The sequence below is a fragment of the Lepidochelys kempii genome, chromosome 11 (assembly GCF_965140285.1).
Source record: "Lepidochelys kempii isolate rLepKem1 chromosome 11, rLepKem1.hap1, whole genome shotgun sequence".
NCBI lineage: Eukaryota > Metazoa > Chordata > Testudines > Cheloniidae > Lepidochelys > Lepidochelys kempii.
Window position 1 is genome coordinate 65,866,812 of NC_136390.1, and position 17,653 is coordinate 65,884,464.

Sequence of the window (17,653 nt, forward strand, 5' to 3'; positions counted from 1 at the left end):
TGCCAGATGACCCTGTAGGTATGAGCGCTGTTATGACACCTGAAATGGTGCCAGCAGCCAGTTAGAACAGCCCTGTCCCGCCTCACATTTCATTAAACAGGCTTACCTTGGTCTTCTGTAGTACACAGGGACATGACTGCACACACAATGCAGTGGAGATTATACAGCATCCCCAGAAACTATAATCTTCTAAATGGGCAGCACTTTTATGAACAGTTTACGCAGCAGCTATTTAACTGAGTGTTTGCTGTCAGCATTATATTCAATTGTGCACACTGGGGGATCTGTTCCTTTAAAATGCATTGAGTGCGACGCATCGCATTCTCATGGCAGCTGTACCACTATGTTCTGAGGACCAAAGAGGAATATTAGCATAGGGATAGACTGTGAGGTCTTTACATGGGGCAGAATCATGCCCTTGGATACGGCAGGTGCAGGGGAGTCCAGGTGTGTAAAATGACTTCTATTCCCCTACACCGGTTACCGTTATTACAGGTCACAATAAGGAGGGACAGGGGAGGGGAGAAAGCAGCCTTCACTTGGCCACCCTTGCATGCAGACAGCTTAAAGCTGTCTCCTGTACACTGGCCAGTGCAGCTTACTGCTCTACAGCTTGATCTAAGGAGTTAAGCTCTGTGACTGGGGGCTACGCCAGCCTCACGTCACCTGTGGATTGGGCACAGAAGGGGACATGTAACACACCCTGGCCAGTGGGTTTTATTTGCGCCATAGCTGCTATTCCACCATGCAACAGAACCACCATGGTTCTGCAGAGATTAGATATGTCCACACAGCAAAGAAAAATTCATGGCTGGCCCGGGCTAGGCGATTCAGGCTGGGGGGCTGTTTCATTGCTGTGTTGACTTCTGGGCTTGGGCTAGAGCCCGGGCTCTAGAAACCTGCAGGGAGGGAAGGGTCGGGGTGAGTCGGCTGGCACGGGCCAGTCACGGGTTTTTCTTTGCTGTGTAGACATTTAGAGGCCTTTTGAAACCCCTGTGTCCAGCGGTGAAGATATAAGAAACAGAACAAATTAGCATATTAATATGGATCCAAAATTTATAGTGAAGGACTGATATGGGCATTTATCTATTCAAATTTACAATATCCACTTTGCAAACTTTAGTGTCTTGGCCATTCATTGCAAGTAGGATAAGCTGCATTATGAGTTTATGTCTTTCAACTTTTTATTATACAGGAGAAAAGTCATTTTTAATGTGTAGGGATACAAAAGGCATCCAGCTTTTACTTTTGCATGCCAGCAACTTAGAAATAACTCAGTACATATATTTCTTGAATAACAACAAAAAATGCTTTGGGCTGAGACTTTTTATGCCAAGTCACAGCCCAGAGCAAATATTTATGGCTAAGTTATAAACCCCAAAAATATGGGTTTATAATGGAAATCCTGACAGACCCTAGCAGGTGCTGCTATAACATCTTGAATTTGATTTAGGAGTGGTTTTCAATAATGCTTTTCCAAGCCTGTCTGTTGGGGATTGCTAGGAATATCATAATTTTTTTTTTCACAGTCGTTCAGTATATTTGATGACAGTGTTGGTATTTTAGGGTGGAAAAGCCTTTGGGGCCTACTGAGCCAACAGTTTTCAGTCCCCAATGCTAGAGCCCCTATAAAAGTCAGTGCGAAGCTCAGCGTTCATTTAACAAAACAGTAACCTGTCTAGCTCCATGCCATTGCGAAATTAGACTAGAAAACATGAAGAGCTGAAGAGCTGCCACTTTGATTTTTCCTAACGATGGTCGATTATTCATGCAGGGCAGGCTGGCTTTTGGAGCCCATGAAACGATAGCAGAGGTGTACTCGATTTTTTGGAGGTGTAACAAACTAATTCCGAAACTGGGGCTCCTCCTGCCATGACAATGCCCTCCCTGTGGCTGAATTAGCTTCTTTGCTGACACACCCCCATAGCCGTGTGCAATAAAGGGACCTGCCTGTGACCTAGGTTAAATCATTTCTCTTGTCTGTGCCTCTGTTCCCCCCTCACTCTTTGTCTGTCTAGATTGTAAACAGGGTAGGAACTGTCTCTCACTGTGGATTTGCACGGCACCTAGCACAATAGGGTTCTGATCTTGTCTGGAGGCTGCCGGCTGCCCAGTCCCTTGGTTTATTTGGAGAACGGTCTCTTGTGGGGAAAAAAGGCTTAGACGTTGGTAGCTCTTCCCTACCCCTAGCATAAGAAGCTGGGCTCTGCTTCTGCAGCAGGAAAGGCTGGTATTGGGTGGGGGTCCCTCATTCCCATAATTATATGGGCACGGAGGGTTTTTCCACGTTGGGGGGAATTGTGAATTTTGTTCCACACCCACTTTCAATACAAAGGTGCTTTGATTATGTTTGGGGTCTTCCCAAAAAAATCATTTCAGTAGCATCTCCAACCCCGCACACACCCCCAGGCCAATCCCATGTATAGTGATGTAATCACAGTGGAAAGAAGTTTAAAATTCAGAGGGACATATATTTTAGGATAGGGTGGGGGTTGGCTGCAGAACTATTTTCACAGGTTTGCCCTGGATTGACCTGTTTTCTGCTAGTGTTTCTCAAGGGTAAAATTGTCTCTGTATCTGGGTATGTTTGCTACTAAACGAGGTGCCAGGGTGGATGATCCTATCCCTGACTCAGTGGGAATATCCTCTTTCAGCACAGCTCTCCCTGGGCACCAGAAGCAGAACGGCTGCCCCTCTTTTCAGTTTGCTGTCTGTAGATCCCTGCAACCTGCCAGCAGAAGATGAAAGGTGATAATTATGGGTACAGAAAATTGTGACTACATGTGTGAATTCAATGTCATAAAAATATACCTTTCCCACCTATTTTGAATTTGCTGCTCGACACAATTAAGTCATTGTTTCAATATGGCTTTAATTTCATAGTCCTTGGTTTAAACCAGACTCTTCTACATGTTGAACTTCCTAATAGAGCAGCCCCATTAGTAAACTACATTTATGCTAATGTACTTGCTTGGAGTGATAATTATCGCAGCCTTTAGCCCTGCTCCTTACCAGTGTGAGTGTGTCGACTGGGACTGGTATAGCATTACAATTATACAATTAGCCTTGTCATGGCAAGGAGCTTTGGGAATAGAGACATCTTGAAGCTTAAAACGTGGACAGCTGATAGATGACTGTCATTAAACTCATCCTTTGTTCGCTCCGTGATGGAGTAAGTCACTGAGCGTTAGGCTAGGGATCTTAAATGAAGAAGAAAGACCTTGAACCACAGCCACTCTTCTTCACCTCCTTGCAACCTTTCCATTCACCCATTTCCTCCCACTGCACACACATTCTGTCCATCTCTCACCCCTGACTGCTGCAAAATAACAAAAGCTGTCTCCAGCAAGCCATTGCTTATCAATCAAATCCACACAAAGAGAGTCCAACAGCTCCTCTCCAAACAGTGCTGCCAGATGTCCTTAATCTCAGCTCCCTTTTTTTCCCAGCATCCCTCACTTTTCATGTAGTCTGCAGTGGAGACTGAAACTAACACACATGAGAGATGCGAAATTGGTAGTACAATAGGAGCCGCTTCTGGACCAGCTTCTCAGCTGGTGTTAATCAATATAATTCTTCTGAAATCACTAGAGCCCTGCTGACTTACACCAGCAGACGATCCGGATTTGAATCTTAACCCCAGATGACTAAAATATATTCAGCTAAAAAGTCTGGCATGGAGGGAAGTTACAGTGGCAGAAAGCAGCCGTGAGATCCCATTTGCCAATTGTGGGAGGCCAGTGGGGCCCATGAAGTGAGCAGAGCTAGCTGAGAGAGGGGTGTAGCCAAAGTAGCAGGAAGATACACCGAATACAGACCTCTGCAACCTTTGACTTGAGGGCTCCTATATAGCCCCTCCTGCAAACCAACATCACCCATTGTCTTGGAGAAAAACATGGCTTGTGTGCCTTGGGAGGACTCTTACCTGGAGCACGGAGGTGGATTTGCATCTCCCTTCAACACTTTAGCTTCAGTGAATTTGATCCCAGCAGCTTTTCTTTCCAATTCCATTTTCTAGGACATTTTCAAACATTTTCTCTATATAGCTGGATAACTGAGGTTGTGCAGGCCTCAGGTTGATGTAATTTGAGAAGCTTTTATATTCAAAAGATGTAAAAATAATCCCCCACAGGACTTGATTTTCCTTCCTCGGCATGCCACTATATCAAACTGCCTCTACTTTGGCTTATTATTATTCTAAAGTAACACTTATGGAATGACTGTACTCTGAAATGTGATAAGCAGACTTGGCAGCCTCAGGAGGGACCAGAGATTGAATGGGGGAGGGTGTTGGACTGGGACTCAGGACACCTGGTATTCTAGACTTGGCTAGTCACTTGCCGTGTGATTTAGGGAAGGTCACTTCCCCATTCTGTGCTTTTTTTTCTCCTCCCACCCTTTGTCTGCCTTATCCATTTAGTTTATAAGCTCTTCAGGGCAGGAACTGTCTCTCGCTGGTTTTGCACAGAGAGGCCCTGGTCTCAGCTAGGCCCTGTTGGCATAATGACAATATAAATACATAGTACTAATGAATGGACCCCTACCTCTTAAGCTGGTCATTTCAGAACAGCGTTGAAGCACTTGGTAGGGCTGCACACATTAGCATTCACTGCCACTTCCTCCCTGTACCTGCTCTGTGAATTAGGACTTCAGTATGCAAGGCTACAGATCCAGTTTTATTCATAAGCACTTATGTGAAACAAGATTTTTAGTGAAAATGAGGTGTTTGTCAGGTTGCAGTGTGCGGAGCAAAGAAAAACAAACCAATGGAATTCAACAGGATGGAAAACAGGTGTTGCATTGCATCAGAATGTGAAGGGAACACTTTGGAAAGTAACATAGCCTACTTACCAGGACAGCCACGTGTCCGTTCTACTGGAACAACTGCGTGGTACGGGACTGCTGCTCAATGAGAGCGAGCGTGACAGAATCAATGGTTACCACATGTTAGCTATCCAAATTTTTTAAAATATTCTCTAAGCATGATAATAGTTGTCAGGGTATGTCACGACTGGCATGTGGGCAATCTGACCTAGTGGTCAGAGAAGGAGTCACATCAGGTCAGAAACCAGGAGGTCAAAGTCTGAGACAGGCCAGAGGGCGAACCAAGAGTCGAGTGTCAGGAGGCAGGCAGGGTCAGGTTACCAGGAAGACAGGCTAGTGGAGAGGGAGCAGGAAGCACAAGGCATACAATCCAGAGCATGGATAACTTTCTGTTCTTGTGCTAGGTTTAAATAGGGGATCAGAACCCCCAGCATTCTGCCAATCAGCTCCCAGGCCTGAGGTCTTCTGTCTGAGTTCAGCTCCTATTCTGACAACAGTTAGCAGATCCCTGAGTGGCAGGTTGGATCCTTTTAGCTCCACAGAGCCCTGTGGACCAGAGTTCAAGATCCACAATCCTTGACAGGCCTCGGTAGGTCAAACAATAAATGTAATTATAATGGACCAGATTTCCCCTCTTACATTCAGCAGCACCTCAAACCACAAGATATCACGTTCACTTCAACAGAACCACTGATGGAGTAAGGTACTAGTCACTTTGAGTAAAAAAAATCAGAATCTGGCCCAAAATAATGATAATTTATTTTATGGCCTTACCTAGTGACTGCAGACCCTGTGTGAGTAAAAGCCTTTAGATCGTGTTTTGCTCTATTTGCATGTGTTAAAAATAAAAAAGGTATGACTTCTACTCAAATCTTAATAGGTTCAGGTAACAGCCAGCAAAGAGCTTCCACCACGTTGTTAGGAAGGCTATTTGGCTCTCTTGGTCAGCTGATAGTCACTGTCCAAGGTTTCAAGTTCTGATGCAACATGGCACCTGTTTTTCATCTTGCTGAATTTTAATAATTTATTTTACATTTTTAGATACAACATGCTGTAACCTTAGGGACTTACAGCCATATTTTAAAGGTATTTTGGTGCCTACACTTCCATGAAATAAATAGGAGCAAAGCACCTGAACACCTTTAAAAATTGTGGCCTCTGTAATTTTACTAAAAAGCTTGTATGAAATGAGCGCTTATAAAAAAGACACTAAGTGCCTAAGAGCCAGATCGCCAATAGTATTTAGGTGCTTAAAGATGCAGATATTTCACCTAGTCGGATTTTCAAAGTCAAGAGTTGAGAGTTAAGAGCCTAGAAACTTTTCAAAATCCCAGTAAGTGACTATATGCATTTTAGGTCCATAAAAACTTTTGAAAAATTGGGCCCTCAGGCCATTTCTGGAATGACCAGTCCTAACATTTCAAGCTCCATGATCATTTACTCCATATTTGGCTTCCCATGCAGGCCAAAAAAGGATTTGAAGAGCAAATAGCCAAAGACTCAAAAACTTTAACAGCAACAAAATGTTTAAGTACATCTGAAGCAGGAAGCCTGCCAAACAATCAGTGGGGCTACTGGATAATTAAGGTGCAAAAGGAACACTCAAGGAAGATAAGGTCACTGCAGAGAATTATTTGCATCGGTCTTCACTGCAGAGGATGTGAGGGAGATTCCCACACCTGAGCCATTTGTTTTAGCTGACAAATCTGAGGAACTGTCCCAGATTGAGGTGTCAACAGAGGAGGTTTTAGAACAAAATCATAAACCAAAGAGTAATAAGTCACCAGGACCATATGGTATTCACCCAAGAGTTCTGAAGGAATTCAAATGTGAAATTGCAGAATTACTAACTGTGGTATGTAACCTATTATCTAAATCAGCTTCTGTACCAGATGACTGGAGGATAGCTAATGTGACACCGATTTTTTAAAAAGGCTCCAGAGGTGACCCTGGCAATTACAGGCCAGTAAACCTAACTTCAGCACTAGGCAAATTGGTTAAAACTATAGAAAAGAACAAAATTATCAGTCACAGATGAACCAGATTTCCTGAGGAAGAGTCAACCTGGCTTTTGTAAATGGAAATCATGCTTCACCAATCTATTAGAATTCTTTGAGGGGTTCAACAAATGTGGACAAGGGTGATCCAGTGGATATAGCGTACTTGGACTTTCAGAAAGCCTTTGACAGGGTTCCTCACCCAAGGCTCTTAAGCAAAGTAACAAATCATGGGATAAGAGGGATCAGTAACTGGTTAAAAACAGAAAACAAAGGGTAGGAATAAATGGTCAGTTTTCAGAATGAAGTGAGGTAAATAGCGGTGTCCCCCAGGGATCTGCACTGGGACCAGACCTATTCAACATATTAATAAATGATCTGGAAACAGGAATAAACAGTGAGGTGGCAAAATTTGCAGATGATACAAAATTACTCAAGGTAGTTAAGTCTAAAGCAGACTGCCAAGAGCTACAAAGGGATCTCACAAAACTGGGTGACTGGGCAACAACAGGGCAGATGAAATTCAGTGTTAATAAATGCAAAGTAATGCACATTGGAACATAATCCCAACTCTACATACAAAAATTATGAGGTCTAAATTAATTTTTACCACCCATAGCAGGGGCAAAAGACATATCTGGCTTCAAGACTAAGTTTATGGAGGAGATGGTATGATGGGATAGCCTAATTTTGGCAATTAATTGATCTTTGACAATTAGCGATAAATATGCCCAATGGCCTGTGACGGGATGTTAGATGTGGTGGAATCTGAGTTACGACAGAGAGTTCTTTCCTGGGTGTCTGGCTGGTGAATCTTGCCCACATGCTCAGGGTTTAGCTGATCGCCATATTTGGGGTCGGGAAGGAATTTTCCTCCAGGGCAGATTGGACGAGGCCCTGGGGGGGTTTCGCCCTCCTCTGTAGCATGGGACACAGGTCACTTGATGGAGGATTCTCTGCACCTTGAAGTCTTTAAACCATGATTTGAGGACTTCAATAGTTCAGACATAGGTTTGGGGTTTGTTACAGGAGCGGGTGGGTGAGATTCTGTGGCCTGCATTGTGCAGGAGGTCAGACTAGATGATCATAATGGTCCCTTCTGACCTTAAAGTGTATGTTTCTATGATTCTAAGAAAGAAATATTGGAATTATCATAAGTAGTTCTCTGAAAACCTCTGCTCAATGTACAGTGGAAATCAAAAATGCTAACAGAATCTTAGGAACCATTAGGAAAGGGATAGATAATGAGACAGAAAATATCGTAATGCCATTATATTAATCCATAGTACGCCCACACCTTGAATACTGCATGCAATTCTGGTCACCCATTTCAAATAAGATATTTTAGAATTCTAAACGGTACAGAGAAGGGCAACAAAAATGATTAAGGGTATGGAACAGCTTCCATTTGATGAGAGATTGAAAAGACTGGGATTTTTCAGCTTGGAAAATAGATGACTAAAGAGACACATGATAGAGGTCTATAAAATCATTAACAGTGTGAAGAAAGTGTGTTAGGAAGTGTTATATATTCCTTCACATAACACAAGAACCCAGGGTCACCCAATGAAATTAATAGGCAGCAGGTTTAAAACAAACAAAAGGAAGAATTTCTTCACACAAAGTACACTGAACCTGTGGAACTCATTGCCAGGGGATGTTGTAAAGGCCAAGATTATAACAGGGTTCAAAAAAGAACTAGATAAGTTCATGGAGGATAGGTCCATCAATGGCTATTAGCCAAGATGGTCAGGGTTGCAACCCCATGCTCTGAGTGCCCCTCGCATCTGACTGCCAGAAGCAGGGAGGAGACGACTATGGATGGATCACTTGATGATCACCTGTTCCGTTTGTTACCTCTGAATCACCTGGCATTGGCCACTGTTGGACGACAGGGTACTGGGCTAGATGGACCATTGGTCTTACCCAGCATAGCCATTCTTAGGTTCTCAGAGACTACTACACCAGCCACTCTTGCTCACCTTGAATAGTTCTGAATGTGAGTAATGGCTGCAGACTTATTGCTTTGTTGCACTTCAGTTTCTTCACTAAAGTCAATGACAGCTGAACTCTCAAGCCAATAGAATCTTTAGCAATTAGAACGCTGGGCTAAAAGGCAAAGCTTCAGTTCCTAAGTGAGACACCTGAACACGATTCATCTACTGTGTATCCCACGATGCACTGGAGCTAGTCCGTGTTTCTGTAGACTAGGAGGCTGATATTCCCATAGCTTTGGCTGCCGCCTAATGGCCATATTTTATTTAGAATATGTGCAGTTGCTCTGCTTCTGTCACTTTCATCTTTGGAATAAGAAGTTAAACTGCTGGAAAGAAAGTACCATTAGTCTACAATGATCTAATAATCAAAATAAAGTATACACCATCCATGCAAGCAAAGAAATTCAGCTAAGCTCTCATTCACCTGATTCACCTGGAAGTGGAAAATACTTAATAAGCACCCTATAGTCAACATTCAAAGAAGATCACCAGAGGCATATTGACCTTGGCAACCAGGCCTATTTCCCATCTAGCTTTTGCATCTACTTATAAGAAAATATAGAGAGCTGGAAGTGAGCACCCAGGCAGCATTAATTAACTCTGACGCAACGCCTTCAGTACACAACAGCCTGCATGCCAGACAGAGAAAGACCATGGGAATAGTGCATATTGCAGTCATGGTAATTTGATTTTAAATCATTCCCCAAAACAAACCCACCCCCCAAAATAAAGGCTCTCCCACCTCCTTCATCTCTGTTCTTGCCAGAGAAAACTGTCTACAAAACCAGACGGGACAAAAAGGGTACATATAGTGAAAGGCAGACCTCAGAAGCTTTCTCAGGCAGCTGAAAACGTATGTAGGACAGGGGTTCTCAAAGTTTGAGAACCATTGATCTAGGAGGTCACTGAACATTCTCTGGATCCTGTTATACCCGAGTGGATTTTTGGTAGCCTTCAGAAAGACACAATAAAGCTTTTCAACATGCCTAAAAAAAGTGAGAGGTTGAGAGAAATTCCCACGCCCAGAAGGAGCCTGCAAACTGAACAGTGAGTTCTCCATGGATAGAGACGCTCAGAAGGTAAAGCATTTCACTCAGCTATGTAGTAGAAATTGTAGTTTGACACAACAACCTGTTTCAGCATTCACTCCATTGGCAACTTGGCCATTTGAAGGCAAACTGAATCTCTCTATTTTCAGAATGCCAGCTGATTCCCATGATCATTAAAGGTGACAGATGAGTGGCACAGCGATACTGCTATTCTCTTGCGATTGGGATCCATCCCGCACATTTATTCCACTTTTTGGACTAAGGGCAGTCCCGCTGCTGTGCTCCAAAAGTTTCTTTTCATCATCATTACGTCCAAAATTTGTCCATACTCTGCCTCTAAATGAAGGACAGCCTTATCATATTGTGTCTAAGGCCAGAAGGGACCATCTACCTATGACCTCCTGCACATCACAAGCCACTAACCTGCATCCAATTAATTACTGTATTTAACCCAATAACCTGGATTAGACTGAACTATTTTGTGCCACAGGCTGAGAAGAGGAAGAACTGAGATGCATCAATGGCAGAGAACTGATCTGGTGAGACACACCCAGATTACGCGAGAGCTGCAAGAAAACGTGTCTTTCCATTGGAATTTCCATTGGGGAGTGCCATGTGATGCAGAGATAATGCCGTGCAACATGAGCATGTGAGAGGGGTCAGAACCATCCCACACACTATTTCTTCTCTGCTGTGATACCTTAATGTTGATTACACACTGAGGGCTTGCTTGTACTTGACCATTGTGCACATGTGCTGATGGTGACCCTTTCCCCCCTGTGAACCTTCTACTCAAAAGCCAGGCTCAATCAGAATCTTCGTGCTCAAGAAACACTAAACGCTAAACACTCTGAGGTTTACCCATCACTGGGTTTTTTGCCACACCAGCATTGTGCAGTAGCACTCAACATTTGTGGAAACCTTCCCAACTAAACGAGCCACCTCATCACTACATACCATAGAAATGCACTGATAAGCTAGCACCAGCAGAATGGAGAACATCCCATGACATAGGTTCGATTCTCCTGCTCTCAGTCCTCTTGCAAACCAATAGTGATCCCCACATGGAAAGCAAGGCAGGCAAAATAAAGGGAGATGCACATTAAGCATCTAAGAGGAGGCAGATCCAATTAAGCTGTGACTACAAAGAACTAAAAGGGCAAATATGTCTAGCAAGCAATATGCAGCTTCAAGAAAAACAGCTGCTCATAACAGTTTCCCTTGTGAGGAACCAAGCAGATGACCCTGATGCTGTAACATGAGGCCGAATTAAAATTAACCATATGCCACTGCGATGTGGAGAAAGATGGATTAATTAAACTTTGCTTCTTCCCCTCATTAATAGGCCACCTTTCGTTCCGGGGAATTTCCCTCCATCTTCTTCATGGTTCATCTGTTAATATTACACATTTGGTCTACCCTTCCTTGGAGTGCTGGAGAGCCTAATAGCTCAGTTTTAAGTCCCTGTAATGCCTCACCTCCTTCTCTCACCACACACACACGCCAAGAAGAGCGTTAGGCTACAGTTTTCAAACGTGCCTGAATCCACACAGAATCCCATAAATAAGGGGCCTCAATTGTGAATGAATTCCTTTCAGAAGTGCTGAGGGTCTGGCAGCACCCTCTGCTCCTTATCACTGCAGTTGTGCTTCAGCTTCTGCATGGAACCAGTCCAACCATCCATAGCTATTACAGAGTAATAGCAAGTGCCATTGTCGGTCTCATTAGGCTAAGCCAATGGGAATTTGGTCTCAGTATACACTGCACAACCAGGTACTAGTGTAGCAGTTGAAAACAAAGACAGGTTATCTTTATGCATATGGTACTAAGTAAGGGGTTTGTAATAAATAATAACCACCATCAATAATCTAGAGAGCGGAGAGCAGATGGAAAAGAGAGAGAGCTGAGGAAGAGGATGACAAGGAAACCTGAAAATGCCAATGAAAAATAATGGAATCTCTAGTCCTGGAAAAATGAGCAATCTCTGAAGAGAGCAAGAGGACTGCCATTGTGTTCTGCCCCTCATGGAGATATAGGCAGGAAGGCAAAGAAGGGCCTGTTTGAACCCTCAGATATCTTTCCCTCCTGGCACACAAATGCAGGGCTGCATCTTGCATTGGACAATTTTATTGGTACTTCACTTTCGTAAGTATAATATTCACTTGTTGAAACAAAAAGCAAACAAACTCCACAACCATATTTTTTGTGATGACTGCCCTCTGGTGTGACACATTGGGGATTGAACGTAAGACTCCCAGCACTAAAGCTGCTACTACTTGAGCTAAGAGCCAGGACTTGTTAGCAGCTGCTATAGCAGATCCTCTGCAGACTGGGCACCGAGGATGCCCTGTCACATGCACTCACATGGGAGTTACTAACATTTTCTGTTCTGTTGTGAAAATGTAACTTTTCAATAATTTTACAAGTATTTGGTGCCTGATTCACAGTCAGTCACACACACACACTGAAGTCCCTTCATAACTCTCTGGTTGACATATGCGCAAGAGAGATACCACCCTGGTAGTGTACAATGGATGCAAATTGTAGTCCCTTAAGACTTCCAAATCTTTTCATTCATTGTGACCGGATATCTAAAAAAGTGGTTCCTAAGCATGCCATTAAATACCAACTTATTTGTTGCAACGAGTTCCTGAACAACACACTCCTGTGTAAGGAGTATATTAAGGCTGGATTTACAGTCTACTGTTAGTACCTCTCAGCTGACACTCTTTGAGCAATCAGGTACACATCTGAACTCTGAAGGCATCATTCTTACTTACTGAAGCAGCAGCAGAAGAGGTTGCCTAATCATTCTGTGCCAAGACTCGGATCTAGGGAAGAGAAGGCCTTTCCTCTTCAAGTCTTCCAAAAGCCCACAGTAAAATACGTTTTGTGTACGGGGCTGAGTCAGATTGTTACCTCACCAGTATATACTGTATTATTGCACGGAGGTAATGAAAAAGATCACCAAACTGCCTTATAAGAAAAGATTTTCCTCTCTTGTTTTCTGCATAGGAATGGGTACCGCTGACTTTCAGAAATGACCGTGCTCATTTGTTTAGTCCTGGAAATATCCAAAAACCTGTCGGACCTTACCTTGGCTATCTGGACACACCAGTTCAGCAGGAGCTGGGAGCCAATGTTATCCTTGTGTTCGTGAACATAGTCCAGCAAGCAGCCGTGGGGCATCAGCTGAGTGACGAGCTGAATGGTGGGGCTCAAGCAGACGCCCAATAATCGCACCAGGTGTGGATGATCCATGCTTGCCATGATAAGTGCTTCCTGTAACAACAAAAACATCCCAAATCCATCATTGCATTCAAAGGTTCCATGCCCTGCAGATTTATGGCTCCTGCACACACTATCAAAAGGGATTTGGTGTCCCCTGAAGTACAATAAAGGTTCACAGTATCTTCCTGTTGTGATGAGATAGCACAAGCTACTCTTCAGCAAGGTCCAAACTGATGTAATTTATGTTACACAAGGCTAAACAATGGGCCTGGTCCTCAGCGGCTATAAAGCAGCATTGCTCCACTGACGGCTGTTTCGGGAAAATCTGCCCTGCCCTCCACCGCCTCTTGCTGTGACAGTCCCCTGAAGAGGGAACAGTGGTGTAGCTGATCATATTCATAGCATGAGATCTATTTCTCCTTAAGAGATGTAGCTACTCATACTTATTTCCTTGAATCTTTCCCAAAATGTGGAGAAGGCCACTTGGCATTAAGCAACCGTTATAGCAATGGTCCCCAAACTTTTGAGGGTCATGCCCTCCTTCCCCCTGTCCACATCGCCCACACTGCCCAGAGCCAGGGTCCAGAGTGGGGCCATGGCTCGGGGCGGGGAGGGGCACAGACAGAGGTAAGGGGGCCAAGGTTGGGGCTATAGCTGGGGGTGTGGCTGGGAACAGAGCCACAGCCAGGGGCTGAGGCTGGGGCTGGGTCCACAGTGAGCCACAGTGCGGGACAGCAGCCAGAATCCTGGCTGGGTGCAGAACTATTCCGAGGCTAGGAACAGGATCAGGCACAGGGCCGCAGCCAGGGGTGGGGCCGGAGCAGAGCTGGGAGTGTGGTGGGGCTGGATGGTGCTCTCGCCCCCTGTGAGGGCTGGCCAAGGCCAACTGTGCTCCCTGACCATGCCTCCATACCCTCTTAGGGGGCACAGCCCACAGTTTGGGGACCTCTGCGCTCTACTGTAAGAACCAGACTTTGCAGCTCTTACTCCTAGCGCTACACCAGTCCTGGGGCTCAATCCTACACGATGTTGACCATGCCGGCCCAGACCCAGCAAAGTACTAAAAGCACACATTGAAAGCTAAGCCTCTGATGAAGGGCCTTGTAGGATGATGGCCAGACTGCTCAGCACACAGCAGGATCCAGCCTATAATGTAGCAAACTGATACTAATGGGAATTTTCCCTAATTCAAAGTTCATTTTTTATTTCATGCCTTGGGCTGGGACAGAGAAGATCTGGTACAGGATTTTCAAATGTGCCTAAGTGAATTAGGCTCATAAATCTCATCAAAGGCCAGTGGGACTTGTGCTCCTAATGCACTTAGACTCTTGAAAATCTGACTCCTGAGTTCAATTCCTAGCTCTTCCACATCCTTCCTATGTGACCATGGGGCAATTGCTTAATTTCTCCGGGCCTCAGATCCCCAGCCATAAAACGGGGATAATAACCCTTCCTTTCTCCCACCCTTTGTCTTCTCTAGACCAGGAAACTCTTTGGGACAGGACCTGTCTCTTGCTACCTGTTTGCACAGTACAACGGGGCCCCCAGTTTCAACTGAGGTCTTTAAACACTACTGTAATATTGCTGCTAGTAAGGGATGCAAGACTTGGTTCTATACACTCAGCCCTTACTCTGGAATCTCCCAGTGACTGCAAGCCCTGCAGGATCAGACACCAAAGTAGCCTACAGTCTGCAGCTATAATTCAACTACAAATCTTCACTTACAACAAAGCTGCCACAGCCAAGTGGCATCCGATGAAGTGAGCTGTAGCCCACGAAAGCTTATGCTCAAGTAAATTTGTTAGTCTCTAAGGTGCCACAAGTACCCCTGTTCCTTTCACGCCAAGCAGGCAGCTTTCAGAAGAGACAAGGGGCAAAGCCTCTCTGGATTTACTGAGCTCTGCCCTTCAGTGGCAATCGTTTCACTGAGGCAAAGGAACACTGAAAAGTGACATGGAAATGGAGTTTTATGAAGCTCTTTTGGTTTTCTCCCCAAAAAAACCTGTTCAATGTATAACTGACAACTTAAAGAATAATGGCAAAAATAATAGTGCACAAAGAGAGGATGACAAAACCTTCGTAGCAGAAGAACACAACAATAAAGAAAAGTCTCATAAAAGTTTTTTTCCCCCATATTAAAAAAAAGTCCTAGCAAGGAGGTTGGGTTTGTATTAAAGAAAATTGTTCCTCACAGTACAAAGAGTATTTGAAACCAAATTGTGGAGTATTTGCATAATAGTTCTCTTTTTTTGAAAAAGAAAAGATGAACAAGACACTAATTGTAGGTTTTATTTTTTTCCCATAAAGAAGACAGCAGATGGCCTCAGATTTTTCCCCTTTTTCTTTTGAAATGAATGTGAAGCAAAACCAAAAAATCCCCCAACACCAAACTATTCAGCGGAGCGTTTTGGAGGAGGGGTGTGAGGGAGATCCTAATGCAACAAATGAGATGGGGGGAGTTTGGCTTAAGCAATTTGCTCCATGTTAAAATTAATACAGAGCTCTGTTTCCCGACTCTATATGGGGTCCCCTCAATGCAATTTTAGCCTCTCTTCTGCTGTCACTAGAAAATGTCACTGAAGGCCGCCAGACTAAATACATGTTGACAGGTGCATTATCCATTTTCGAGAAACAAAATTACTTTGCCTTTCTTTTTCTTTATTACCCCATATATTTTCTCCTGGACTTGCACCAGGGGGAAATCTCCCCCGCACACGTCCCTGGCTTTGGGTAATGTAACAGGTGTTTCTCTAGCACCTTTGAAGTGGGAGCATTTTTCTTTATATTGAGAACAGGTTAGAACATAGCCATTTTTTTTTCTTTTTTGGCCCACCGTGGACTAGGAGGGCATGGACAAAAAAGCTTTGAAGCATCTCTCCTATTAGTCTCTAGCCACATATCATTTGTAACTCTATTTGAGTCTGAATGGAAGACGTTTCTGTACAATAAGAAAAGTAAGCACTGCCACTTGTCACATCCTCGTATTATAAGGAAGTTCATGTTTCCTCACGAGTTTTGGACAGAGGTCCTGGAAAAAAAGTGGTATTTTTATAAACTCTTAAGGACTGCTCTGTGTTAGATTAAGGCTTGTAATGTAGCAGAGAGCAGCAACACCTTCACTACAGCTCTAGACCATTCATCTGCAAGGAATATTAATTTTGCATGAATCCTGACTTCGCACAAATTTCTTCATTGGTAAAATTAGTGCTATTTGTATTACATTAGCATCTATAGGACCCAGCTGAGATCAGGACCCCAGTGTGTTAGGCACACATAGACTCCAACTGGAATAGTTTATAATTTAAATAGACAAGACAGACAAACAACAACAAGAAGGAGGTATTACGATTTTCAAAAGCACCTTATTGACTAAGGAGCCTGAGTCCCATTTTCAAAAGCAATTTGGACACTTCAGGGCTATAGTAATATTTGGACTCACATATTTATCCTGCCTGTAATGTCAGCTGTAAAAAGTGAGTGAAATTGTCACAATAACCTGTTAAAGAAAATTGTTTAAGACAAGATGTCAGGAGACAGAAAGACTGAATTATTTTAAACAGAAAGGGTTTTACTGATACTGCTTAAGTACTGTGTGAGGATTATGCTTGGTAAACAAGAGGAGTATAGGACCAGAAGTCAAGGAAACAAAACTGGTGTGTTGGGAATTAGGCCGCATGGTGGGTAAAATAATGAGAGGGCGGGCTATTCTGCCCATCACTCCCTTTTAGGGTTCTTAACAGGAAAAGACTTTGGGGAAAATTAGCTGAAAAAGGAACTGTCTGCCAACAACTGCTGCAGCAAATTTTATCATCATGGCTGCTACCCTCATAGAATCATAGAATATCAGGGTTGGAAGTGACCGCAGGAGGTCCTCTCGTCCAACTCCCTGCTCAAAGCAGGACCAACCCCAACACCCTCAACATCTCCTGGGAGCCTGGACCTTCTATGCAGTAATCCTGAGGGATGTCTTCACTAAATTGGGCCAGACAGCTGAAACCACTACCTCCACTGGTGCGGACTAAATTCTTGAACACCACTTTGGCTCCCCCCACCCCCACCCCTCACCCCTCAGTGTCCTTTTCCTTCCTCACCTTAAATATTTTCTTTCCTCTCTCTCTCTCCTTTTGCCTTCTGTTTAATAAGAGTCTGGCTCAGCTGGCCAAGACTGCGTATGTTGTTACACTGATGTCAACCGATGACCAGAGAGGCAACTAAGAGCAATGCCCTAAACAACCTAATGCTGGCACAAGGTTGCCAGTTCTCGGAGTGGCTGGTAAGACCATGTGCTCTTTCCAGCAAAGGGAAAGGGAATACGATGGTAAAATGAGAGGATTATTTCATACTTGTAGTGTTGTAGCTGTGTTGGTCCAGGATATTAGAGATAAAACGTGGGTGAGGTAATATCTTTCATTGGACCAACTTCTGTTGGTGAGAAAGACAAGACTTCGAGCTACACAGAGTTAGACCTGAAGAAGAGCTCTGGGTAGCTCAAAAGTTTGTCTCTTTCACCAACAGAAGCTGGTCCAATAAAAGATCTTACCTTACCTACCTTGTC

The 17,653-nt window shown here is 43.9% G+C and overlaps 1 protein-coding gene across 6 annotated transcripts in view; it reads right to left on the reverse strand.

Annotated features, from left to right (window-relative positions):
* The window catches only part of ERBB4 (erb-b2 receptor tyrosine kinase 4), a 974,133-nt gene that overhangs the window by 126,631 nt on the left and 829,849 nt on the right, over nucleotides 1-17,653 (reverse strand). For all 6 annotated transcript variants that reach the window (XM_073306718.2, XM_073306716.2, XM_073306720.2 and 3 more), the window contains one exon: nucleotides 12,964-13,149. In XM_073306718.2, the coding sequence (XP_073162819.1) occupies nucleotides 12,964-13,149 (186 nt within the window). The remainder of the gene's footprint in view (nucleotides 1-12,963; nucleotides 13,150-17,653) is intronic.